At 57.3% G+C, this 27,216-nt stretch overlaps 1 protein-coding gene across 2 annotated transcripts in view; it reads right to left on the bottom strand.

Annotated features, from left to right (window-relative positions):
* SYNE3 (spectrin repeat containing nuclear envelope family member 3) overlaps positions 1 to 27,216 on the bottom strand; it is a 75,303-nt gene that overhangs the window by 25,621 nt on the left and 22,466 nt on the right. The window contains exons 1-9 of one of the 2 annotated variants that reach the window (XM_053927807.1): positions 21,118 to 21,218; positions 20,243 to 20,400; positions 14,180 to 14,352; positions 12,583 to 12,892; positions 7,287 to 7,448; positions 5,309 to 5,656; positions 2,862 to 2,998; positions 1,583 to 1,757; positions 763 to 945 (exon numbers count right to left, since the gene is read on the bottom strand). In XM_053927807.1, coding sequence (XP_053783782.1) covers positions 763 to 945; positions 1,583 to 1,757; positions 2,862 to 2,998; positions 5,309 to 5,656; positions 7,287 to 7,448; positions 12,583 to 12,892; positions 14,180 to 14,352; positions 20,243 to 20,386 — 1,632 coding nt within the window. In that variant the 5' untranslated portion in view covers positions 20,387 to 20,400; positions 21,118 to 21,218. Of the gene's footprint in view, positions 1 to 762; positions 946 to 1,582; positions 1,758 to 2,861; positions 2,999 to 5,308; positions 5,657 to 7,286; positions 7,449 to 12,582; positions 12,893 to 14,179; positions 14,353 to 20,242; positions 20,401 to 21,117; positions 21,219 to 27,216 lie in introns of those variants that run through there. The other variant, XM_053927809.1, reaches the window with a different exon arrangement.

A 27,216-nucleotide genomic window follows, 5' to 3' on the forward strand; every position in this document is an offset into this window, starting at 1 on the left:
TCACCAAAGTGTCCTCACATACAGCTGTTCTGCCCATTAGAACAGGGGCTGGCAGACTACATCCATACCATACACCCCTTTTGTTAAAAAAGTTTTACTGGAACACAGCCACGCCCACTAATGTGCAGCGGCTCTCACGCTACTGCGGCGGAGTGGAGATGCTGCAGCAGCAAACCCTGGAATGTGTGCCGCGGGGGTCAGTGAGGTCATGGACGTGAGCTCTCAGCAGGTGCCTGGCCCCTCATCAGCGCCCCATAGACCATGGCTATCACCATCGTCTTCATCATCATCATCATCAGACGCGCAGCAAACATTTGTAACGTGAAGAATGAGCTGTCTGCGGCATGCCACGTTTTATCTCGATTTTGTGTAGTCACACTTAGCAACGTGTTGCTGATGATCATAGTTTCCAGTTAACTGCTGGTTCAAAGCTTAAATTTTTTTCTCTGCGTTTTCTTATTTGACACTCCCTAGCTCTCTGTGAAGGACAGTTCAGTGACTAAAGAGTAGACAGGGGACTTGGGGGCAGGGTCAGGGGCAGACAGATGGCCAGGAGCCCAGTTAGAAGGATTGCACAATAATCCTGCCCAGTTTAGAGACGAGCAACTGGAGATGGTGGGGCCGAAGGGACATGCCCAGGGCCACACGGCAGCACGTGGTGGAGCTGAGGTCAGAAAGCAGGGCTGCCCGGCCCAGAAGGGGTGGCCCTGTCCTCCAGCCGGGCCCCAGGGCCAGTGCTGGGCAGGCAGCGGCGGGGCTCACCTGCAGTTTGCTTTTCCTCTGCAGAAGGCTGTTGTGTAGCAGGTCTCTGTCCCTCACAGAACCCGCCACCTGCTCCAGGAGCGCCGCTGCTCTGTCCTGGCCACAGACGCTGCCCAGCAGGTCCTTCTTCAGCTGCAGCACGGTCAGCTGCTGTTTCAGGCGGGAGCTCTCCATTAGGGCTGCCTGTGGAGGGAGACGGGTTGCCGTTAGCCACAGAGCAGGACAGCGCAGGACGGAGCTGAGAGCCCGCGCCAGGAGCATGCCTGTTCAGTCGTGACCACCCACTGGCTGCGCCTTTGTTCTGGGTCCAGAGGCCGCAGCAAACGTGAGGAACAGGCCGGCAGGAATGCACTGCGGAGGCCCTGAATTTCAGGGTCACCTTGATTCCTCTCTCACCCCCCACATCCATCTTACTGTCAAAGCCTGAGCAGGAACTCTACTGCCTACATGTCTTGGAAATCGTCTCTTGTCCATCCCTACTGCCGCTGACTGTGGGCACCCTCAGCCTCGCTCACCTGGGCTACAGCAGCTCCCAGCTGCCTGCTGGCCTCCGCCACCCCCAGCACCAACTGTGCCCACTGCAGCTGAACTCAACCAAACCAGACTAGTCTGGTCCTCTACTCAATGATCCACTTCACCAACATGACCTCTGTTTCCTGGGCACACAGGACTCCTGTGCCAGGTGTGTTTGCCATGAGCTGTACCAGATAAGCAGAGGACCCAGGAGCACGCCTTTCCCTAGGAGAACGCCCGAGCTGCCACACTCCATGGTGGCCTCCCCTAGCCTCACAGGTCAGCCCTCTGGCAGGGCCACGCTTACCTCGATCTGAGGCAGGAAGGTGTGAATGGAGGGCAGGTCTGGCAGGCTGGCGGTGACGTCCAGGAGCCTCTGGGCCAGGGCCCTCCACAGCTGCAGATCCTGCAGAGGCCGCTGGACACGCTGCCACACCTCCACCCCTGCGGCGTTGCGCAGCCTGGTGCTCTTCGCCTTCATGCTGCACGGCCGTGGGGGGAGAACCAGAGAGAGCAGGGTCAGTCCAGGAGCGGGGCCGCACCCGGACCCCCAGGAACCCATCACGTGCTGCTCCCAGGGTGGCCCCTCTGCCATCGCACAGGCTGTGAGCCATGCGCCCTATGGACAGAAGTGCACAGGAAAGAAGCCGGTCCCCAGACAGACTTTCAGCCCAGCTTCACGACCAGGGAACGCCAAGCTCTAAAGAGCAACTACAGAGTCCCGAAACGGGTACTGCTTGCCCCCGGGGACCTCGCAGGGGCAAGCCCAATCCTTGCTTGAGTGAGAGACCATCCTGCCAGGCCCCGACAATTCTGGGCATGGCCTGCTTTGTGCACAGAAGATGCACATACCCCACCCGCCCCAGGCCAGCCCCCCCAGCCAGTCCAGGTCGCTGCTCTGAATGTCCCGAGGTGGGAACCGAACACACCGTGGGGTCAGAGACACACAACAAGGAGGCAACTCCTGGAGTTCATTCCAGAGGAAGCCCAGGATCAGGCAGAGGTCCTACGGATGCAGGGAAGAGTCTGCTGTGTTCTAAACAACTCTGAGGCCACATACCGAACATAGCTACATTTCCAAATTAACCCTGTGCTGTGTTGCACTAAGGCTGGCTGTTTGGTCTGCTCATCTGTGAGACGAAGGTGGAGACCCGCTGTGCCCGAGCCCACAGGCTGAGGGGGCGGAAGAGGCTGGCGTGGCAAAGGGCCCAGAGGCTTCCATCAGCACCATCGGCAGGTAGGGGTGTGGTGTCTGCCTATTGGAAACCCTCCCCTTGGGTCATTATGTGGTGGACACAGCCCCAGTGCTAAGCTGCATAAAGAGACTCGGTGGAAATGGGTGAATGAGCCACTTGGCATGGAAAAGAGCAACCTCAGGCCTCTTTGGGGGAGCAAAACATAAACTACTGCCCAAAGGGACAGTGACCAAGCTGAGTAAGGCCTGGGACAGCCAGCCATTGAGAGGTGCAAGAATTACTGAAGTTACCAGGTTGCAAGAGAAAGCAAGCCTGCTGCTCAGAGACTGCATCAGACGGGGAAAGGAGGCCCTGAGTCCCGACCCTCAGCCCCCCTCCCCTCCCCTGTACCTCTGGAACTCCTGGAGGGCAGTGACGACGCTGTCCAGGATCGGCTGTGGGTCGTGCGGGGAGACCATGAGCTCCTTCAGCTGGGCCTGCAGCCGGTCCACTCGAGGCTCCTCTGCAGCCAGCACTGCCCGCATTGCCTGCAGCGCAAATGAGCCCCAAGAGGGGTGGTGAGGTCCCGGGACAGGACAGGGCGTGTGTCCAGGGTGATGAGCGTGGCGGGCGGGAGCGGGTCAGCCAGGGAGAAAACAGGCAGGGACTTGGCCCTGCTCCCCGACCTCCCGATCCATGACTCTCTCTCTCGCCAGGCTGGTTTTTCTCTTGATGTCACCCGCCTCACAGAGTACTAGCCCCGAATAATACAAACAACTCATGTCTAGGACCAGTGACCCCATGCTGAATGTGCTGGGTGTCTCATTCATGTAAGCTTCCCAAGGGTTCTGGAAGGTGGGTGTGTGTGCCCCCATTTCATAGGCAAGGAATCACCATCCGAGTGTTTTCCGACCTCACAGGGCCGGTACCAGGTGGACCTGACACTAGAGCCAGGCCCCCGGGCTCCTTAGCTGCCCCCTCAGCACCAAAGGGCACAAGGGCCTAAAAGGGTTGTCAGCAGGCCGCGAGGACATTTCCATGGAGCACCGCAGAACCGTGCGCCCCGGGACTGCATTCTGCTCACTCTGTCCTGACCACGTTGTGGAACTCTCAGTGGCTCATCTCCCCGTCTATAAAAGGGGGGTCATGGCTGTGACCCCGCACAGGATCCTGCAGCACTCTGTGTGGCTCTGAGGGTGAGCCTGCCCCGCACGATGCTTTCTTTGCAGGTAGCTCTTTCAGCTGAGGCCCTGACCCACCTGCTCCCCTCAAGGTTCTGAAGATGGGCAAGCAGTCCACACCCCTTTCTCAGTGCCATATGGGCTCAGTGCACTCAGCTGTCCCTGCTCCACTGGGCCTGGCCCCCGCAGGTTGCGCAGCCGTGCAGCCACACGCCTGGCCTGGTCCCCAGGCACCCAGACCGCTGGGCTGGGCTGAGCAGGTCAGGTGTGGCTGCTCCTGGCCGTGGGACACGTCATAGGAAGTGCAAACAGTAACTACACAAGTGCTGTTTAAGAACAACCATCTCCAGTAATCAATTCTGAAATTCCCTCCTGCTGATTTCAGGGAGTCAGGACTTGGTTGGATTTGAGGTGACACCAGAATCAGGTGTGGCAGGGAGCTGGTCAGCCTCCTGCTTCAGGACAGCTTCCAGAAACAGCACGTGGCTATGTGACAGGGAGTCGTGGCCGGGCGTCCAGGCTGCCCCCCACCCCAGGCCGCCCCCCCCCCCAGGCCGCCCCCCGCCCGAGCTCGTACCCTTTGACCTCCCCTCTCTGGAACTCAGGGTAAAAGCAGTACTTGGAGTGTTGACTTCTTGGCAGGTGCTAGTCTAAGCACTTTCTGTTTTCACGTGTTCATAAAAAATTGGGGAGGGTGTCCTATTATTAACATCCCCTTTTTAATTCTCCCAAAGTCGTCCTGTTGGCAAAGTGAGGACCCAGGACTTGAAGCCAGCAGTCCCATCTCAGAGTCCCCACCCGTAACCACTGCCCCCACCTCCACCGCACCTCCACCTCGTGCCGAGGCAGACGGTGCTGAAGGGCAGACAAGGGCCTGGGTACAGAGCTGATCGCAGTAGAATCTGGTCCACAGGATGGGCCTGAGCAGGCCCCGAGGAGCACGTGTGCCTTGCTCTGACACACACAGAAACAGTTATGCTCGTGGGCAAACACGGGAAGGGAGAGGGAAAGGGGGACGCACAAGGCACAGCGGGAGTGGGTCTGGGTGGTTTTCCTTTCAGGTATTTTCCCTGATGGAACTGACACTGAGTGGACTCACTGAGTTAATAAAGAGCGATAAGAGTGGGGAGGGTGTTTATTTTCTAAAATCTCTCCGTCCACAAGTTGAACCTCCTGTGAGTGTGCATACGGGATGGGGTAGCGGGAGGGTACTCTGATTGGACACCGTGTGTCACTGGACCCACCCCTCTCTCCAGAACGGTCATGTCTGTTGGCCTCCCCAGACCAACTGTGCTTGTCCATCCTCATCTCTACACTAGGAGCTTTGCCCTTGGCTCGAACGCCCTTTGCTCTGTGCTCGGGGAGTCGCCCACCCCCTGCCCCCCACCCTGCACCGGGCAAGGACACGGCAACCTGGAGACAATCCACCTCTGGTCCTATTGGCCCACTGACTCATTATGTGATCTTAGGGATACTGGGGGTGGGGGAATCTCTCCAGGCCTCAGTTTCCTCATCCAGAATATGGGTGCAAACACCCAACTTTGGGAAAGCCAGAGTGCGTATGCTGAAGGCTCACTGTCATTCCTGCCACACAAAAGCTCCCAGGGGTGACGGCCCAAGGCACGCACGCCGCCTCCACAAGGCACAGCGGACGTGGCTTGGCCCAACGTCGCTTACCGAGTAGCGTCTCCAGCGGGCCACCAGCTCATCCTCAGTCCCCGACTTGGCTGCGGGCTCCAGGCAGTCCTCGGCCAGCCTCTGGAGGCCCTTCCTGAACTCCCCAAGCTCGGCCTCCAGCTGTTTGCTCCGCTGCTCAAAGGCCCCCTTGGACCTGAGCAGGCCCCGCAGCTGCTCCTCCTCCTCCTGCCGGAGGGCTCGGAGCTTCTCCAGAACTTCCCGCATCTTCTCCAGTTCTTTGGTGATCTTCTCTGCACCCAGAGGAGAGGTATTTTGGATGACCCCCACAGCCTGTTCCTCCAGCCTCTTCAAAGACTCCTTGCCCCTGGGGAGATCTTTGGCGATGCCCTAAAGGGAAGAGTGGATGGAAAAAACCCGGAGAGGAACATCAGGCTGAACGTGGATTCCTAGACTCCTGGCTTAGGGCCAGAGGCCCCTTTCCAAGGGGTGGACTGTCTGCCTTCATAGCCCTGACTCACAACAGGAGGATGTAATTCCCTGCCCACATCTCTTACCAGTCATCTCCTTACGTCAAGGAGAAAGTCTCTGTTGGGTGCTTCTCTAAATGTCGTTGACACTCCCTGACATTTGTTAATCTGCCCTTTCAGCAAAGACCCAGGCAGCCTCAGGCACAGTCTTCAGCTGCAACAGTAGGGAGCCAAGTGGAACCGAATGACCCCATTTGATTTCATGATATTAATTGGTACAGTTACCCGCTAATTACGAATGAGTACTGATTATCCATTCATGACAATGATATCGGGTTTCTGATTTAAATAAATGGTCATCAGCTTTTAATTTAAAAAAAAAACTGTTACATAAATACCTTTAAATCTATTTTATCTGAAAATGCCTTGAAAATATTTTTTAACTTTTTATTGAAGTGTAGTTTATATGGCACACACTACACAGACCTTGGGTGTGGCTGTTCAAAGAGTTTCGAGAAATGTACGTGCTCATGCTGTCCCCGCTGTTATTGAAACAGCGGCATTTCTAACACTCTGGAAGATTCTAGAATTTACTTGAAGTCATGGAATTTGTTACTTTTTGAAACTGGCTTCTTTCACTCAGCATAATATTTTCTTAGACTCTTCCACGCTGCGGTGGGTATCAGTATGTCATTCCTTCTTACTGTGCGTTACCTCCCTTTGTCTACACATAACAACACATTTGTCCCAACAGGGGACATTCTATCGGATGGTTTGCCCAGCACCCCGCCCACAAGAACCTGGACTGTTTTCGGAGTGAGGCCACGACGAGCAAGGTCGCTGTGAGCGTTCGTACGTAAGTCACTGTTCATTGCTGTTTTTGTAAAGTGAGTCCATTCCAATACAAACATTAAATAAAGGGTGCAGGCGCTGTGTAACGTAGCAAAGATTATAGGGTGGTTCTTGAATTATCGATGATAATCTACCCAGTTACTTTACAGAGGGAGTCAGAAGTCGATTCAAGGTCCAGGCACATCAGGAAGGCGAGATGGGACCGAGCCCCTCCCCATCCCCCCGCAGGCCTGTCGCCTTTACCAGGCTTGATTACCCTCGGCCCTGCTGACATTCGAGGCTGGATAGTTCTCTGTTGCGAGAGCCGTGCCGTGCACTGTAGGATGCTTAGCATCCTACATGTAGGATGCTGGTTAGCAGCATCTCTGGTGCTTGCCCACTGGATGCCAGTGGCTCCCCCGCCCCCAACTGTGACTACCGGAAATGTCTCTGGACAGTGCCAGATGTCCCCTGTTTGGGACCCACCAGGCTAGGCCATGCTGCTGAGGCCTTGGGTTTCCCCGTGCCCTGCTGGCTCAGAGATCTCCACCAGGCAGCCGAGGCCCCGAACATTCTTCGCTAGATCCCACGCTTTTCCTCCCATGGGATTTGTATCTCCTTTGGCCCCCAGTGCTCCCCCCATTAAATCAACTCCAACATAGAACTCGCCCTACATGAGGCCCCCTCAGCAGCCCCTGGGGGAGACACAGCCGGGTTACCTGCAGCTCAGAGAGACGGAGCTTGTCGGTCAGCTTGCAGTTCTGCCCCACACAGCCCTGCACCTTCTCCACCACCGCCTGCAGCCACAGCTGGAATTCGTCCACGTTGGCCTGGTAACGCTCATGCTCCCGGGTCACCTGCTCCAGCAGGCCCACTCTGTCCTGTGGGAGGGAGGAGAGTCAGCGGCCATGAGGGTCTCCAGCCTGGCTGCCCTGGCTGTCGAGGCTTGCATGCATGTGCATGCACGCATGTGTGTGCACATGTGTGTGCGTGTGCACATGCATGTGTGTGTAGGGGGATGGGGTGCAACCAACCCTCGGCCCCTTTGCTAGAAATAGAGATCCCAGACATTCTTCTCTAGCTTATTAGCAATAAGCCAAGAGACTCTCATCTTTGGAAACCAAGCAGGTCAGTGCCGGGCCCATCACCTGTACAGCTGGCTTCCTGTCCCACTGTGCCCTGGGATGGCACTTGAGACAGGGGCCTGGTCACTGCAACTACTGCCACCTAACACTGTCATCTGAGTGCTCACCACGGGGCCAGAGCTGCCCGGGAACTTTACGGGCACCGCCATCTCCCGGAGCTCTCCCAGCGGTCCCCTCACAGGCAATGTTATTGGTCCGGTTTAACACACAGGGACACGGAGGCCCAGAGGTGGAATGACCTGTCCGAGGTCATCGGCTGCCTGGGAAAGCACAGAGACTCAAACGCGGCGGTGAGGCTGGGTCGCAGGGGGACCACCCCTTTACAGTGGTGTCTGCGGGGCGTGCAAATAAACGGCAAGCTGTGTATTTCCTCATGAGGGAGGCTGAGCCACCCACACGGGCCGGAGTCACCTCTATTTACAGATGACCCCACGGAAGTTCTGACCACATAGGGACAAGACGGGAGTCTGAGGGCGACTGGCTTTGGGAAAAGAAGTGTTCTTGATGCAAGACCTACTGTGTGCCTGGGGGCTCTGTTGTTCAAAACATACCACTGATCACAGCACCCTCTCTTTAAACCCCTCCAGGGCTCCTCACTGCCCCCAGGCTCAGGTCTAAGTGGCACATTCTGTAGGTCAAGGGCAGATGCCATGACTGGGCACAGGGGGGCTGGCGGTCCAGACCCTGGGCTCTGGGCCTACTGCCCATGACTCGAACCATGGCCTGCCCCGGGCATGGGATCGGCCCTCTGTGCCCGAGCCTCTCCACCTGTAAAGAGCGGTGAACTACAGTGCCCGCCCCGCTGGGCTGTGCTGGGACTGAATGGGTCGGAGCTCACCTAACCCAAGAACAGCGGCGGGCAGCCTGGTGAGCGCTGAAGCATGCATGGAGAGCCATTGTTTACTGTCACCTGCTGTCCCCTGTGCTCTGGGAGCACTGCCCTCCAGCACCCTCCTTTTCTGACAAAGTGCCCGCTGCCCCAGGCTAAATAAAGGGCCTCCCCTGTGTTGTGCTTCCGCTGGGGGACTCAAGAGCTCCCTACGGGCAGGCTGCGCCTCATTGATCCATCTCCCAGAGCCACTCAGGGCAGGCTCTGCAGATGCCTCCTGAACGGCAGGAAGAACACACACGAGTGTCTGCCAGCGGGGAGGGGTGAGTGGGGGACTGGAGTGGGTGGGGGATGTTTCAAGGAGAGTCAAGGAAAGGGACAGAGGGGATTTCCATCTAACAAGCACTGGCTACAGGCCTAGAACTTGACAAGCACGATCTTAATCTTCACCACAATCACAAAACCCTCCCATTATGCAAATGTCCAAGTCGATGCTGGGGGGGTCACAAAACTCTCACAGGGCCTTAGACACAGGACTTAAATGGCTGGTGTCAGACTGCCAGGCAGGGCTCTGGACTGGAGGCTGGCCACCTGCAGCCAGATCGGCTTTCCCCGACCTGTGGTTTCGGTGGCAGCTGCTCCGCCTCCGAGGCCCTGCTCCTGCCCCGGGGGGCACACAGGCAGCACAGGCAAACACCCCAGACCTGGGTGTTTTCTAATACAACAGATAGGTGGACACTCCAACTTGAATTCCACATCTTTGCATGTCATGGAATATTCTGGTTCGTAATTTCCGTGCAATCATTCAAAGTCATAAAAACCACGCTCGGCTCACAGGCCATGCAAAATCGAGAGGTGGGCTGGACGCGGTCCGTGTGCGGACCTCAGCTGGCAGCCGTGGAGCCAGGGGGCCTCGGAGCATGTACAAAACGAAGTCCAAAGTCCCCAGCTGGGAAGAGTGGACAGGCACAGATTCCAACACCACCCTGCTCTCTGTGTATGCCTGCCCCTCCCTTTGAGAAGCTCCTCATCAAATCTAGAAATACTAACTTATTCATTTAAATCTTCACTACAACCATGGCAAGTAGGAGAAAATAATCCCACTTTGGAGATGGGGAAAGCGAGGCACCCGGCCAAGCCCTTCCGTGAGGAGCTGAGAAGCCTCCCACTCATGGACGTCCAGGCAGATGAAAAACTGCTGTTTCAATGGGATGGTGACCGGCTCTTTCACCTTGCCCTTCCTGCAGGATCGCCTGGGTCCACCAGCGCTTCCCCACCCACAGGCAAGGCTCATTTATGAACCAGAGAGGGCTGGGAGCAGCGAGCAGAGAGTAAACTCTGGCCCCGGCTGCCTGATGGTTGTAAATGTCGTCGCGAAGCAGCCTCTGCAATGAACGAACGTGCTGGCCGGCGGCTGTGCGAGCGTGTGAGCGATGAGGTGCTGGCAACCCGGGCAAACGCAGAGTAAATAAAGGCCTCGGTGAGAGCCCAGACAGGACCGCAGCCGAGCGGGGCAGCCGTCCAAGCGAGCTCCGTGCCAGGCAGAGGGATCGCAGAGCACAGTTCAGCCAGTTCAGCTGCTGCCGCCGCCGAGGCCACGCAGCAGATGACAGGGGTGACAAATGGGAGAGTGCTCAACCTTCTCTCGTTAGACCAAACAATTAAGCCGTCTGTGGCCAGAAGAGCTGTCAGGGATGTCAAAACCCAGCCCGCTGACACAGGCGCCGTGGACCTACCCTCTGCGCAGGCTGCACGGGCCACTCTGATTCACTGCCAGATGCCGGACACTCGCGCCTCCACAAGGGCGGGAAGCAGGGGGATGGCGGGCGCTACTAAGCCCCTGGCCCTTCAGAAAATGGAATCGCTGGATTAAAAACGCTCCAACAAAATAAACAAGCAAGACCGTACCGGCTACCAGCCTGCTTCGTTTCTTCTTCATTTCCAAGTGCTTGCAGTTGACAGGGTGCTCGCCCCGTGGCTGGGCCAGGCATTTTAATGAAGAATTTTTCCTAGAGGGTGGTCACAAAAGCCACCAGCCCAGGGGTGGCACCCGCGGTGCTTCTGCGGTCCTGGCCCCGCTGACACCAGAGGCTTTGCTAACTAGCATGCTGGAAGTCAGAAATGGATATACAGAGGCGGAATTAATTGCCTGTTCCCGAGTGTGAGCTCTGCTGAAGTGGGCTCATTGGCGAAAGACAAGTGTTAGCACAAACAGCGTCTGCTGCGAACTGAATGGGGTCCCCCTGCCAGGTCCCCGTGTTGAAGTGCAGCCCCTGACGTGGTGGTATTTGGAGAGGGGCCCAGGAGGGCTGTTTGGGGGGCCATGAGGTCCTGAGGGTGGGGTCCCCATATAAGAAGAGACACCAGAGAGCTTGCTGTCCCTTGCGCTCTCTGCCACAGGAGGACACAATGAGAAAGCAGCCGTCTGCACGCCAGGAGTGGCCCCCCACCAGAAACCAAAGGCACAGGCACCCTGATATTGGGCTTCCAGCCCCCGGACTGTGAGGAGTGAATTTCTGTGGCTGGAGCCACTGGTCTATGATTTCCGTGACAGGCACCCGAGAAGATGAAGCCAACACCCCAGGGGCCTTCTCCACCTGGAGAACAGGCCAGGGCCTCTGGGGGTCCTTCCACAGCCCCAATCTTGTCCTTGGGGGAGATTTTGGCTGCCTGCCAGGGGGGAGGGGCGCTTTCTCACCTGCCTGAGAGAACCTTTCAGGCCAGGTGACCCTGCATCACATGTTCAGAACAGGGGACCAGGAGGCATCTGGGCCACCACAAGTCTTCAGGGACGATGGGACAGCAGGGTTAACCATCCGTTTTCCTTTGGCCCAGGGTGGAGGCAGGGCGGCTGGGGTGTGCCCGGGATATTGATCCCATTTTACCCATGAGAACCTCGGGGTTGGGAGCCCACTCTCTTGCCAAGGGCAGTAAAAACGTTTGACCCCCTCTGGAATCTCACAGCAAAATGCCCACTCACACAGGACAGTTTGAATCTAACGTCAGAGGGCCCTGGCCCCTGCCCACCTGCCACCTCTGATGGAGACTGTGAGACACGTAAGCTTAGAATGATTCCAGACACACCCCACATCTGGGACGGGCGCACGATGTGAGGGAAAAGAGACCCTCACGTTGCAAAGAAGAATGGTGGACATATAAAAGAACCAAATAGAATTTCTAAAATAATAGAATAGTGATTGAACTTAATAACTCAATGGGCTGTGTAAAAATCAAAACAAGAATGAGGAGAGGGAACAGGGACAGGGATGGGCACAGGGATGAGGACAGGGAAAGAGAGGGCAGAGAGGAGAGGCTAAAGGGTAGGAGGAGGGAAGAGAAAAAGGGAGGGAGAGGAGGGAGGAGAGCCAGCTGAAAGCAAGCCTTAGTCCATCGGTCAGCATGTCAACCCCATGTGCACCGGCACCCACCTGTGTTCAGACCATGGAGTGACACTGGGTGTGTAAATGGCAGATATGGGTTGAGGGGTGGGTGGGTGGGTAGATGGGCAACTGATGAGTGGGTAGTTAGGTAGTGAGTGGGTAGAGGAAGAGATGGGTGACAGATAGTGAGTGAGTGGGCAGGTGTGTGAAGGGGTAAACAGCGGTAGTTGATGGTGGGTGGGTGAAGAGGTGGGCGAGTTGATGAGTGGGTGCGTGAGTAGCTGGATGGCTGGGTGGGTGACTAAGCGGTTTTCTAGACAAATAGGAGATTAGTTAGGTTGGTGGGGAGGGAGGTGGGTGAGTAGAGAGCAAACAGACGGATAGGAGGGTGAGCAGTTGGACGGATGGCTGGGCAGGTGAGCAGGTGAGGTGGTAAATGGGTGGGTGGTGAATGGGAGACTCGGTACTCTAGCGGGGACATAAATGGTGAGTGGCTAGGAGGGTGGACAGATGGGTGAGTGTTGGTAGGTGGGTGTTGGGTGGGCAGATAGTAGATGGTGAGTAGATGGACGGAGAGATGGTTAGTTAGCAAGTGGGCAGCTGGATGGCTAGATGAGGTGGGAAAATGGCTGCATGGTGAACGCCCACTGCCCTCACCCACCTGGGCTTTGGCCTTCACAGCATCGTACTCGGCCTTCATCCTTTTCTGGGCGTCCTCGTCCACGCTGGGGTCCCCGATCCTGTTGAACAGCGAGGCCGCCTCCTCCAGCAGCCGGTCCAGGAGCACAGCCTGGCTGTCCACATTGTGCAGCAGCACCTGGGAGTGGCTCAGCTGCCACTGCTTCTCCTTGAGGCCCAGCTGCAGCTCCACAGGGGGCTCCAGCACCACCGTCATCTTCTGGAACCAGCGGTAGAACTCGTCTCTGGCCAGAAGGTATTCACTCCAGTGCAGCCACACCCACTCGATGCGGCTGTGGGCACAGAGACCACAGTGGCCTGAGACCACGGGGCTCTGAGCAAGCCGCCAGCCTGGCTCCTGGCGCTATGGGGCTGTAGGAGGGGAACATGAGGGTGCCTTCTCTGGGCCTTAGAGTCACCTGGGCAGCTCACCGACACTGTGGATTCTGGGCCCTACCTTGGTCCTGCTGGACAAGACCCCATGTCTGGGAGACAGGCTCGTGGAGGGGGTTAGGGGCCAAGGATCAGGGTGTCTCTGATTCCAGACCTGCTCTAGAACCACCAGCTTTGCGGATGTAGCTTATGGAGCCTTAGCCACCAGCATCCCAAATACTCCCACTGTCGGTGTGCAGGGGCCCCCAGTCATCCCGCTCCAGTGGCGGGGCTGGGTGCAGACACCCAGACTCTTACCACGGCATGCCTGCTAACAGACACCAGCGGTGCCGCCGGAGTGTGTCCGATAATTGCAGAGGACACTACTGTCTGCAGGCTTCTCGCCACTCCGTGGGGATGGAGGGCTGAGGGCCTGTGTGTGCAGTCAAGGGGTGCCATGAACTCACTGTGCAACCCTGCCTCCTCGCTCGCCTCAGTTTCCCCATCTGTAATGCGGACGTGACCCGATCTGTCCAGCCACATCAAGCCACTTTGGAATTCCAAGTGAAAAGGCTTACAAAGCAAAAGCACTGTGCAAAGCCCCCAGCCCGCTCACCACTCCGGGGAGGGCGCTGGCTACTCCTGTTTACTGAGGGCCTACTGTGCGCCTTGCTCTTCACTTTGGCTATCCCCCCCTTCCATCCTCCTAACAGCCTTTGCGGGACATTTGATTACACCTGTTGTCTGGATGAGGCGCCCGAGGCTCAGAGAGGTCAAGTAACTTTCCCACAGCCATATAGCAAGCAGGCGTCCAAGCAAGAGGCCCCCTCGGTCTAACCCCCATCCTGCCCCACCTGGCTCCCGGCGCAAGCAGAGAATCTGGGCTGAAGAGCTTGCAAGGAACAGGCCTTCCTTCTCCAGGGCCACTCTCCCATCTGCTGACGGACGTGCACATGGCGAGTCCACCCAGAATTAATTGTTGGCAAAACAAGATGGGCTCCCACAGTCTATTATCATCATTAAGCTTGACTGTAATTAGAGAGAGGCAGGCCGAGCTGGCAGAAATCCTGAGGGAACATCCTGTCCCCAGAAATCCCAGCACTGGAGAAGCGTGCCCTGGGCAGAGGCGCTAGGCCAGCGTGGTGGTGGGCCGGCAGGGGCAGGGGCAGCTGCAGACAAAGGCCTGGCAAGGTCCCCGGCAGCCCTACCTGTGACAGTGAGTCATGTAGGTGACTGTCTCCTCCCACTGGGCCTTGATGTCCCGTAGCTGGACCAGGATCTCGGGCTTCTGGTCCTCGGGGCAGCATGCCAGCAGTGCTTCGGCCGCCTGCAGCACCAGGGCCACCTTCAGGCGCCCCTCGGGCTCCAGTTGGCATATTTTCTGTCGTGGGCACAGAAGTCAGTTTCCAGGGATCAGACAAAGTGCAAGTGGGCCGAGCAACAGACAGGGCAGGGTGGGAGGAGCCAGGACTTGGACTGCCCTTCTCCTGTGACCGTGACATCCTGCTAATGGCTCTGAGGGTGGGAGACAGGAGCGATGGTTCAGCGTGGAAGGGCCACAGCTGTCTGATTATTGGAGGCCCCTCCCTTCCCCATGCGGCCCGTTATGAGCTGTGTGAACTCAGACACATTTCATCATCTCCCTTGGCTTGGTTTTAGCACCTGTAAAGTGGGGGTGTTAAGAGCACTTAGCTCTCAAATTCTTATTTCAGAGCGCGCCGAGAAAATGCACATGAAGCAGGCATCACAGTGTGGGGCTGTGTGAGTCTGCCTCTCGGGTCTATGCAGGCAGCGGGACTGACCTACGACCTCAGCCAAAGCCCCAGAATTACCTCTGAGGTGGCAGTTTGCAGCAACACCTCGCCCCCCCTCGGCTGCTCCTGCCACTGACCAGACAGGAACTCTAAGGTGTGCCCGGTCCTGGGGGACATCGGGCTCCAGTGAAGGGTGACAGGTCCAGGATGACCTGCAGCCTTGCAACCCCCCCCTGAGAACTGTGAGGCAGTCATTGTCATCATTGACTGGGATTGCTCCAGTTCTCTGGCAACAGAAGCTTGGTCTCTGTGGTCAAAATGCAGCTGGATTCCCGTTCCTGGGCTGTACCTACCAGCCGGCACAGTGTTCAAGTGCTCCCGGCCCCCACACTGCAGGTAACGGTCCCACCCCGGGGGTGCCTGGGAGAAACTCCCACCCCCGCCTGGGTGTGAGGCTTGGCAGTCACCTTCACAATCAGATGTCCCCAGTGGGCTGGCTGTCAGACCCTCCTCTGTGGGTCAGGTAGGGGAGAGGCCCCTGCCATGTCAAATGCTGCCCCTCGGAGAGCTGTGTGGCCCCAGGCAGGTCACTCGACCACTCTGGGCCTCCCCTTCTCACCCTGAGATAGTGAGAACGATGGCTGCTCTGTCCACCTCATGGCGGTGTAGTATTAATTTTTACAAATACTATTAATTAAAACCCAATCAGGTAGACCCTCCCCCAGTCTGTGCGAACAGGCGGTGGCCCCAAATCCCTTTTGTCACTTCCTGTGAGGACGGTGAACGACGATGACGATGATGACAGACAGTTCGGAGGGACATCCCCTTCTACGTGTCTTACCAAAGAGTGAAGCTGAGTGAGCTCCTCTCTAAGGCGGTCTCTGAGCTGTGAGTGGGCGATGGAGCCAGAGCGGGTAGCGTGAAGACCGGGGAGATGCCCCAAGACAGGAGAAGCAGATTTGTTTGGGTTTCGGGGTGGGTGGCCAGGCAGCAGGATGGGGCAGGGCCCCCGGGGTCACAGCTGCAGCAAGCACCCATCAGAGACCTGAGTCCCATCAGCAGCCAGTGGCAATGTGGACGACAAAGGCACCACTGTGACTGGTGTGGACTAAAGGTCCAAAGACCACCGCGGAGTGTTCTAGACTGAGAAATGTTACCCACCCCCTGCCCAGATCATTTCACACCACTCAGGAGCAGGGGTCCCACCCTGTGGCCGAGGATGAATTTCTTGCCCTCCAGTGAGATTTAACTGGATTAGAAATCGTAACAAGTAAGGGCCTGATATTGCTGACACTGAGGTGTGGGCATGCTGCATGCCCACCGCCCGAGCAGGCAGGCAGGATGGGCACCACGGGCATTCCGGTTTTACAAGAGAGGGCGCTGGGGGCTCACAGAAGCCCTGAGCTCTGCAGAACGACCCTCAGCGGCAGTCCGAGAGCCTCCATCCACATGCGGCCCAGTATAAGCTGGGGCAGAATCCAGCTCCATAAACCAGGGGAGCCAACAGCTTCCGAAAAGTTCGCTCTCTCTCTGCCACACCCAGAAGGAGCCAGCCAGGCCCAGAAAGTCCCTGTGAGGGCAATGGCCCTCCCCCCAAGGCCCAGTGGCCCAATCGTGTGACCTCCTCCAGGCTTCTGGACTTTGCCCTCCTGATTCCTGGTCAGAGAGGCACAGGCTGGACTGAGAGGCATGGGAGACCACGACCCACTGCCCTCTGCCCTCTGTGGGGACTTGTGCCAGCCAGTCCCCAAGGCAGGCAGAACACCTGCCCCGAAACACCACGCCAGCAGCTGTGGCTGGGCTGGGGGAGTCAACTGCTGAGCAGCAGGCCCTGCCCTCCCTCGCTGCTCTGGGGACTAGCCACTGCAAAGCTCCTTTATAGGCCATCACATAAGCAGGGACGCCATCCAGGACCATGTGGCAAGGGAGGCCAGCTGGCTGGGAGGGCATCTGAGTGGCAGCGATAATGCGGTGCCTTCTTGAAGGAGCCGGTGAAGACAACAGTCACGTGGTGGGCGGATGGAGGGAGCACCTCTAGGGGGAGAAGCAGGAGACCAGGAAAGCTGGAGGGATAGGGTTAGTCAGCGCTTCCCTCAAGGCAGCAAGACCAGCTGGGCACAGTGCTGGGCCCTGTGCTGGACACTGGACTCCAGGAGGAGCAGGCATAGCTGGGTGCTTGCAGGCCGTGGTGGGGGCTGCAGAAGGGAGCACAGGTGACTGTGGAAGAGCCATGAGACCACAGAGGGTGACTGGAGCTCTGAGGAGGGTTGTGGGGAAATCCCAGAGGGCTTCCTGAGTAGGTGGCACTGGCACCGAGCCTAGTAAAGTATAGACATTGAGATGGTGGCTGAGCAAACCGGAAGCACGGCGTGTTTAGGGACAGTGTGTCTGGCTTGCGGAAGCCAGGCCCCAGGAAATGCTGGCACGCCCCTGGCCACAGAGGGGACCAGAATCTAGTTAGGAGGGAGCCTAGCTGTGGCTGGTCCCCAAGTGCGGGACCATGGAAACTAAGAATCAGAGGACGAAGATCTGGGGGGCTAGGACTTAGGAGAGCAGCTCCTGAGGCTGGGGGCTCGGGGCTCAGGGCAGGGACAGGGCGTGCCTGCGTCCTGCATCAGAGCCACCAGAAACAACCCCCTTCGTTGGGCCGGCTCTGCCAGCGTGCCCTGTGCAGTGCCAAGCTCACCAGTAAATCCCTCCTCTCGATCCTCCCTCCCTCCTGCGAGGTGGGGACTCTCACCTTCCTTCAGAGGGAGCAAGGTGAGGCTCCAGAGTTTGGAAACTCCACCAAGATGCCAAGGTGCCATGGCCACAGGGGGGATTCAAGCCCGGGCCTGTGGCCCCAGACTGGGGCTCCCAACCTCTGTGAGTGTAGTCTCCCCTTACAGGTGAGAGGAGACTGGTGTGAGTGCCACTTCCTGCGGGTCCTGGATCCTCAGCATACGAGGGGTGAGGGGGTTCTTCCCCCCTTTTATTGATGGAAAATGAGGTTGTGGGAGGGTGCAAACTCGCTCCCGACCACACAGCATCAGAGCTGGATGAAAATTCGCACCCTGATCACTCAGGATGTGCGTCACTGACCTGATAGAGGGATGACAAGGGAGACCCCGGACCCCAGGGTGAGGTCCCCAGACTGAGGAGGCGAAGAAGGCCCTAGCTGACAGGAACGCAACGTTTTCTTATCGCAAAATTGTTTTTGGAATGGCAGAGCATGCAGAAAATAAGTGTGCTGAGCCCCACAGGGGAGCACAGCGGCGCGCTCTCGCAGGCTCAAGGTCAAGTTCCTGCAGGCTCACGTGAGAGAAGTGCTCCCTCCAGCTTCCAGGGCCCACTCACCCTGGCCGTACCCGTGGCTCTTCCTAAGGACCACCCCTGCCCTCGCCCAAGTCGGACCCACCAACCAGGGGGACTGACCTGCCTGCACGGGGTGCCAGTTCCACAGGGATGCACGCCCTAGGACAGCGAGTGCACACGCAGGGCGGCGGCATTTCCGGACACAGGGTGCGGGGAGCTGGGCTCGAGGGGGTCAGGAGAGACTCGTGGACAAGGGAGCATTTCATTTCACAGGCCCACCCGGACCCAACTGAAAGGGCGCTCCAAGTAGAGGCGACAGCACAGGCAGAGGCTCCGTGATAGAAAATCTAGGAGGTTTTCTGCCAATAGGAGGACGTGTGCACTCGGAAGGCGGGATTTTAGGGGTGGGGATGGGGAGTGAGGCTGGGGACAGGGCTGTGCCAACAGTGAATGACTTCGGATGCTGCGTGAGGTTTGGTGTTTCTTTGGTGGGCCATGGGGAGCCACGGAGGGTTTTAGAGGAGGACAGTAACATCATGAGATCCCCTCTATGATGTTCCTCATCTGTGCTGGCGTGGCCACCTGGGCTGTGTGCACACCTGTCTCCAGTTATCCTGGGAACCCGAGAGCTGGGCATGCCTCAGCCGCCTCCAGCTCAGGTCCCCGCATGGGGATGGCCAGTGACATTCTGAACTCAGCCCTGGGCTCAAGTCTTCCCTAGATCAATCCCTTGCACTTTGGCCCGTCACTGTGTCTAGGAGTCCATTTCACTACTGAAAAGCGGGGGCAGTAAAACCACTCACAGGCTTTCGTGGAATGAACCATGAAAGCCGATAGCGGTGTTCGGCGAGCGCCAGCTCCCCTGCCCCTGGGTGGAATAAATGCTTGGTAAGTGCCTACTGGTGACAGCAATGGTGACCAGTCCAACCAGGGAAGGGGCCTGGACTGCCGGCTCCTCTCCACCTCCAGGCTTGCCCCGCCCCTTCAACGCCTGCCTCCCAACCTTCCAGGCCACTGCCCCGTTACAGGACAGGGTCCTGCTCCCTGGCTTGGTGTTTTAGGCTGTCACCCTCCAGCATGTGCCCCATGCTGTTCCCACCTCCACGTGCCTTCCTTACGCTGCTCCCTCTGCCAGGACCACCCCTTCCCCCCCAGCCCCTCATGTCCTAACCTAACTTCTCCCCATTTAAGCCTCTGCAGCAAAGTCCAAGGGACATGACCTCCTCCTGACTCCCCGCCTGCCCTAGATTCTTTGCTCACTTCATCATCCTATTGGGAAGCCTCTGATTGGGTCACTCAAGAGGGGTCACCCCCTCCTTTCTGCCATGACGGTCAGCTGGCCAGGGCTCTAATCAGCATACCCAGTACACCAGGCATTGTTCGTGGACAGACCCCCACCCCAGTGTGTGGTCAGCACCACGGCTAGCCTGGTGAGGGGATCAGCTTGTGCAGGAGAAGGTAAGCCTCCCCTTAAAAGCAACCATTGCTAGGTGATAAATTATAATCATGGAATATCCCAATAGATGTAGCCTGAGAGACGTGCAAACCCACTGCTTTGCTCACAGATGGGAAACTGAGGCCCAGAGACAGACAGGGTCTTGGCCAAGGTCACACAGCACTAGCATCAGCACGGAGTTTATCACCCAGCTCTCTATTAGTCCAGTGCTCTTTCCCACAATGACACTGGGCCGGGCACTGGGCACCTGCACTTCTGGTCAGTGTAGCTCCACATGCATCGAGCCCTACTTTGTGCCGGGTGGGGAGTAAGCCTGGGTCCCGGCCCTGGAGAAGCCAAAGGGGTCACTCCTCACTGGGCACAGCCCCCTCCCCATTCTCCTGAGGCCAACCTGGGCCAACCCAGATCTGGCTACAGGGAAGCAGGGAAGGGGGCGGGAAACCAGGCCTGGACCAGCTGGGCTGGGGCCCCACCTGGCTGCACGGGGCCCCTGCCAGGATGGCAGGGCCAGAGGGCGGTCCCTAGACCCTTACTGTGAAAGTGCGGTCCAAGGACTGGAAGCAGCGGCATCACCTGGAGCACGTTAGAAATGCCCCGTCTTGGGCCCGCCCTGACCTCTGGGATTGGAATCTGCACTTAAACCAGCATCCTCACGACATTCAAACACATCAGAGTTTGAGGCACACTGGTCCAGGCTGGAAACCTGAGACCTGAGAGGGAGGGACCCCGCCAAGGCCACGGGCCATCGGGGCTGTGGCGCTGCGTACCTCGGTCTCCTGCAGCCTGGCCTCCAGGGCAGCGCGGGGCCCCTGGGTGTTGTCGTTGACCTGCAGCCGATCCTGCACGGCCTTCATCCACTCCTGGGCATCCTCCACGCTCCTGTCGAAGCCATCCTGGGGCTGCTGAGTCATGGCACCTGTGGGGGCTGAAGGCAGGACCCCGTGAGACCAGGCAGATGGGCAAAAGTGTGGGAGCCCCAGGGCAAGCTGATGGGGTGGCAGGAGGCTGACACTGTGGACCAGTCCACCCCTGACCCCTGTGCTTGGACGGGGTGACACAGTCAGGGGTGATCGTATTTGTCAAAGGGCCAGAGGACTGGAAACAGCAGGAAAGGAAACTGGGCCTGGACTCCCTGTGGCTGAGCCCTGACTGCGGGCCCAGAGGGCTGGGTTGGAAAAGATTCTCTTTGGCCTCTCTGCTTCCCTGCTCTGTGCTCACCCTGCCCTGGGACGCAGGGGCACCTTCCTGTCTCTTTGGGTTGAAGCCCATCCCACAGAGGATCCTGAAACACACATGCCCGCGATGTCAGTGATGGATAAGGAATCTGATCTGAATGAATCAAAAGCCTCACCCTGAGAAACACAATTTTTGGCATCAGCTAAGCTGACACCGGCCCCTGAAACTGGCCTGAAATTAACATCTCAGGCTGGGGGAGGGCAGGTTAGCCAGGTGTCTTGTCGCTACTTGTCCACCAACGGAGGGTCCACAGCAGACATGGCTTCCACTGAGCAATGACCATCAGCTGACTTAGCGCCTCAGATGAGACCCACTTGCGCCGCCTGCCTCAGGAGACCTGATTGCTGGTGTAGGTCTCCCCGCTAAAGCAGCCCTCGGCCACCAGCCCATCCTCCCTCACCCTTACCTTCCAGCTGTGCAGGCAAAGTCTCCGACGGTCTCCTGTCACTGTCTCAAACCCCTCTGAGCCCAGGCAAAACTCTGCTGCGTGCCAGTCCTCCTTGTCTGTCTGTGGGAACTCTAAGCTACTTCGGATTAAAGTTATTTATATCTGCATCTTACGTGAAGGACTGTGCCTAGCTTATCCTCCCATCTCCCACAATGCCTTGCACAGGGTAAGCCCTCTGCAAATGTTGAAATAGCCTAAAATTGGTATAAAGTTTAATGCACCAAAAAACAAACAAAAAACTAGAAACAGTCCAGATGCCCAATATTGGGCATTACTTTAGTAAATTAAGTTCTTTACACTTCAAAGTGTTCTGCATCCAACAAGAGTATGCTTAAAACGAATTTGTGATGGAGAATTCTTAGAATATAATGATAACACCAAACAATGAGACAAAACTGTATATTTAGTTGTCACAACTCTGCAGCTAATAAAAGCAAACCAAGCAACAACTATGCTCGTAGGAAAAGGCCGAGAGGTCTTGCCATTGAAGTGCTCACTTGACTGAGCTGGAGGAGGGGTGTGGGCAGAGTGACCGATGCCACGTCCCACGCGACTTCAGGCCTCTCTTTCGTGGGCATGGTGTCCTGGGAGGCCACGTGGTTAAGGACAATTGTCTGTGGTTGGTGGAACCGCAGTTGGAAGTTCTTCTGTTTCCTTATTTTTCCTCTTAGGTCCTTGGTGAATTCTCCAGAAAGGGCAATCATATCCTTTTTTAAAAACAAACAAAGCAGTTCCTCACATTGGCTGGATTGTTTTCTGGCACTTTCTTCTCAGTCATCCGTTGCTTGTTCCACACGCGTTAAGCGGGAGCCTGGGCACCCTCCCCGGGCCCTGCCTGGGCGGGCTCTGCCAGCGGACCTGCCTGGACAGACGGACGCCCGCAGCAAGGGGGGCAGGTGACTCAGAGTGGCCTTCGCTGAGACCTGAGCCCACCCGCCCTTCAGAGCTCAGTCTCCCAGTGTGTTGTTTTCCTTTCAGAGCTGTTTCGGTTTTTTTCCCTAACAATTTAATATGTTCCCCACAGCCACTCCCAGGCTGTGAATGCTTCGTTTGAAAAGCACATTAGAATGTGCAGGCGTTTAAATTGGTTCATTGTAGCTTTAATCTCTTGTCTAGTGTGTGACTTGATGGGCTTCCAAAAGCTCACCTTTTGTTTTTATAAAGCAAGGAGGAGAGGCAGGATGGGGCTCCCAGGTTTCAGAAGCGACCCAACAGTGGGGAAGCTCCAAGGAATAAAAGTAGGCGAGGGCTGGGACAACCCTCCCAGCCGGAAATGCCCAGGGCCTGGAGACGTGGTGGCGTGGGGACCCCAAGGTACATGATCAGAACACAGGGGTCCAGCGGGGACGGCGGGGCTTGGGGGGGCCTCAGACCCATGGATCAGCCCCAGCTGACGGACTGAACTAACTGTGGGCTTGGTTTGCAGGTAGAGGCTGCAGGTAGAGGCTGCAGGTAATTCGGGAGACTGGACTTCTCGTCCTGTTCTGCCAAACCATTTCCTTCCAACTCAGCAGAACACGGGATGAAGTGCACACTCCTGGCTCGACCTGGTTCCTCGACTGTGGCGGCAGCACACACCGGCGCCGCCCCTGCGTCCAGACGCTCCAGGACAGCAAGTGCACACTGAACACGAGGGGGGCCGCAGGTGGCTGGGCTAGGAGCCAGGTGGGGGTTTTCAGTGGAGTGGGATGGGCTCTTAACTTTTTCTGTGGATGCCTCAGAATAAAGGCTTGAATTGCCAAGAACAGAACATAAAAGATGGCAGAGGAAACCGATCATATGAAAACACAGTTATCAAAATACTGGAGATCGAATTCATGAGACCCCCCACCCCCACGCGCCCTCATTAACACATTCAGTCACCAGATCTAACAATAGGCCTACTCATTTTGAAACAGCGACGGGCACATATGACATTTCAGGAAATCTGCAACTGCAAGGCCACCCAGAAACACACGTGACGCAGCCACAGCCAGACTGCGCTTTGTCTGGGTTTCGTCTCGTACGTCATTGAAGGAAATGCTAACAGTTAAAGGTCAGAAGCAGTAAGGATGTAGTTAGTTTCCCATCCAAGTTCATGGGCCCCTACATCCTACCATGGCTCCCTCCCATGGACCCGGGTAAGAATCTTGCTCTAAGCCTCCTAACAGCCAATAAAAAGGCCAGCTTTGTCACACAGGTTTAGAAGGTGAGTGTTGAACACAGGGCTCCTGAGAGACCTCTGAAGTCGTGGGCTGAGATCTGGGGGCCTGGACAAGCCCGTGCCTGAGCTGGGCCTGGCCCCTGTCTCCCCAGAGAGCCCCTCCTCAGCCAGCTCAGATCATGGCTTCCAGCCCCACGGTCCCCTCTAATCTAAGGCAGGCTGAGGCGCCCTCCAGGGGAGATGGCCCAGGGAGCCTTTCGCATCAGAAGAAGGCCACACTTATTTTTGTTAAGAGTCGGACAGTAAATACTTTTAGACTTTGCAGGCTACATACAATCGCTGTTGCATATTTTTCTTTGATTTTACAACCCTGTTCTTAAAAGAGTAAGAAACCATTCCTAAAAATATAAGAACCATTCTATAGTCCCAGGCTGCTCGCTGAAGGTGGCCCATGGGCTAGAGCTTGCTGCCCTTGCTGTGGGGCAGGGGTGTCAAACTCACTTTCACCGGGGGCCACATCAGCCTCACGGTTGCCTTCAAAGAACTGAATATAATTTTAGGACAGTATAAACCTAACTACTCCTTAACTAGGGGCAAGGAGCTCGGTGCTGCTGCCGGGTAGAAACAAGGTGCCAGGCTGGAGTCGGCCTGTGGGCCTTGTGTTTGCCACCTGTGCTATAGATGGTCAGGGCCAAGTCCAACAGCTGCAGGCAGCCACAGTGGCCAGCAGGCTAAACTAGCTGGCTCCGTGACCCCCAGGCATGTGTCCTAGGGAAGGGCAGGCACTGAGGCCAGAAGGACCTAGAGTTGGTGCTGGTGGTCCTGGCCCCACCACTTTGGAGGAAAGAAAAAAAATGTGCTCAGTGTTTAAAAAAAAAGGAAAAAAAGCTGTTTCCATTTCCTAGTCCCAGAAGCAGCCCTGGGTGTGGCTGCGGGTGTGTCGCTGGGCTGTCCCTGAGGAGTCTGGGGGGTGGGGCAGGAGGCCGCAGCCCTTCCTGGTTCAGGCTGGCGCTGGTCTGACGTTTGAGACTGAAAGGAGACAGCCTTGGGTTCAGCACCTGCACGGCTGTCGCAGAGGACAGCCAGGAGAGAAATGACTTGACTCTGCCCCGATGCCGGACAAGCTGTGGGTCAGGGCAGACGGTGGCTTGGTCAAGACAGGGCGCGCACTCCGGGGAGACCTGGGTCAGAGGCCATCGGCCTGCAGGACTGACACGTCCACAGGAGGCGGGCAGGACCCGCGGGCACGGCTGGGGTCACAGCTTCCCCAGGGATGGGTGGTGAGGGTATACTTTGTGGGAGGCCGAGAAGTTTCCAGATTCTGAGCTCTGGGGCTGAGTCATCGCCTCAAAGGGGGGGAGTTTAATTCGAGACACAGGGAAGGCTCAGGGTGAGTAAAGTGGTGGAACTCCCATAAAAAAACGTGTGTGGTGGACAGGAAGGTGCTGGGGAACGTGACACAGGCTTAAACCAAAAGCCCAGCCAGGGACAAGCAGGGTGCTGATGTCCCCGCGGGGAGGCACAGCCCACACGGTGCTGGCACTGGGCAACATGTTGGCCCTTCGGCCCTCAGCATCTCCGGTGTGAGCGGTGGGGCATGGTCGTGCAGGAGGCAGCAGAGGGGCCGCAGTGGGGCTGGGCAGGGTAGGCGGGGGGTTCTCTCTCCAGATGCTGTGGGCACTCGTGGGGCACCTGATCTGGGACAGGGGCCCAGCAGCCAGGCCACCATCACCTGCCCCGACCACAGACAAGAACACCGAGATTAGAGTGAGCAGCAGAGGACACAGAGCTGTAGTGGCAGCACTGAGGCCTGACCCTGGTTCTATTGGGTTCCAAAGCCTGTGTTTGTCCCACTGACCCCATGGGCTCCAAACCCAAGTTCAATGCTGCCGCCCACCACAGCACCCGGAAGACCTGGAAGGACAAGGTTGGTCAGAGTCCCACCAGGCTGAGGGGATCCACTCTGAGTCCAGCTGTGAACCAGAGGGACTGAAGCTGCCTGGAGGAAAAAAAAAAAAGGCCCAGAGATGGTCCACTTCCCCCACGAGGCTGGAGGGAACATGGGAGCTGATATTAGCAGATCTGGACAGGGAGCCACTGAGCAGCAGGACCTGGGGACTCAGAGGAGACACAGCCCCAGCCAGGGTGGGGAGGCTGTCAGCCGTCTGTGAAATCCCTGGGCCAGCACAGGGAGCCTGGGCTCTGTGAGCCAGAGTGGAGCAAAGCACAGGAGGAATGGATGTGAGGGCCCAGGAGCCAGGGCTGCACAGGCTGTCCATTTGGAAATTGCAAAGGAAGCAGCTCCTTCTGCCCTGATTCTGGGCCCCTGAGCAACTGGCTGAGCTGCAATTTGGTCTCTGGGGAACCAGCCTTACAGGAAAAACAGCAGTGAATTGGCACCAACAAAAATCTCCCGACATTGACCGTCAGCGGGATCAGCCACGACTGCCAACCAGGGCTCAGAACCCCGTGTCCTGGGCATCAGCTGGCGTGAACGCCTCTTTCCCCACCCCCATCTCCTTCCTGGGCCTGTGAAGCGGGGGCTGCAAGTGGAGCTCCCCACTGGCTCTGCATTGCCCCCAGTAAGGGGCAGACACTCCACAGGAGCCAGGTGGGAATAGCTCCCACCTCAATCCATCCAACACGTCCTTGGGAACATGCGAAAACCAGAATGCCACATGACGGCACTCCAGGAGTCCCTCTGGGACCCAACCAGACCCCATTAGGGGACACCCCTAAAACATGACACCGAAAACCCTTCCAAGCAAAGAGAGGGGCAAAGTCAGGTTCACAGAGTGCCTGTTATGTGGCTGGTGCCACTTTATAAAGATGGAAGCTGAGGCTCAGTGAAGCCGACAGACAGACGAGAGTGGCGGGTCCAGGAGTTAACACAGTAATTGTAGCAGCCGACATGTATCTGGCATCCTGTGTGTGCCTGGCCCTATGATACAGGCTGAACTCATTTATCCTGCAGAGACCCAGTGAGACGCTTACTCTTATCCCTGCTTTACAGCTGAGAAAGCTGAGGGTCAACAATAACACTGCCCAGGGTCAGGAGGATGCTGAGCAGCGGGGGCAGGACTTGAACTCAGAGCGGCTTGAGTCCAGAGGCTTTGCTCTTAAATACCACAGCACTTCCTGGCTTCCATGCTCCTGCCTGTACCCTCAGAACCCACTGATAGCTGCCCATGTGGTGTGGGGAGCCTGGGGCAGCCACCCCTCCATGGATCATCTCGCATCCATGAGCATCTAAGTTCCAGAAAGCCGTCTCCAGGACATAAATGGGGATAGTGACTGAGGCCCCAGCTGCCAGGCAGCCTCAGTCACACGGGGCCTGGCCACTCGGCCCGGTGCCAACCCTGTTGCCCACTGGCATTTTGTTCTGGGACCCAGAAGCCTTCAGGATTCAGACTCAAGGGAACCCCAGCTCCCATGGCAGGCCCTAGAGGCAGTGACAGCCTGGCCAGCCAGCTCTGCCACCTGGCCAGGGGCCCGGACCACAGCCTGGCCCAGAAGCCAGGCCCGAGTTGTCCTCCCCATCCCGTGACTCACTCGGCTTCCGCGTGACTCACTCCTGCCCGGCCACACACAGTTTCCACCATGCCCATTCCCACTGCTCTCGTATCCGCAGATGGAACATCAGGATCTGAGCCGGCAGCTGGTTTCAATCCCAGTGCTCATTCCGAGTGGATTCTGGGACCATTTGCTTTTGTTTACTTGTAACAGACAATGTGTGGGAGAGGCCTCTGCTCAGAGCATCTCCCAGAGCCCAGGCTGGGCCTGGCGAGTCTCTGTTACCTGGCGTTTACAGAAGGGGATTCTGAGAGCAAAGTGTATAAAAAGGGAAGGCAGGCACTCTCGGCATCCGCACCCGTATCCAAATGAGACACTGGACCAGGAGCTCACACCATCAC

The sequence above is a fragment of the Desmodus rotundus genome, chromosome 7, assembly GCF_022682495.2.
Source record: "Desmodus rotundus isolate HL8 chromosome 7, HLdesRot8A.1, whole genome shotgun sequence".
NCBI lineage: Eukaryota > Metazoa > Chordata > Mammalia > Chiroptera > Phyllostomidae > Desmodus > Desmodus rotundus.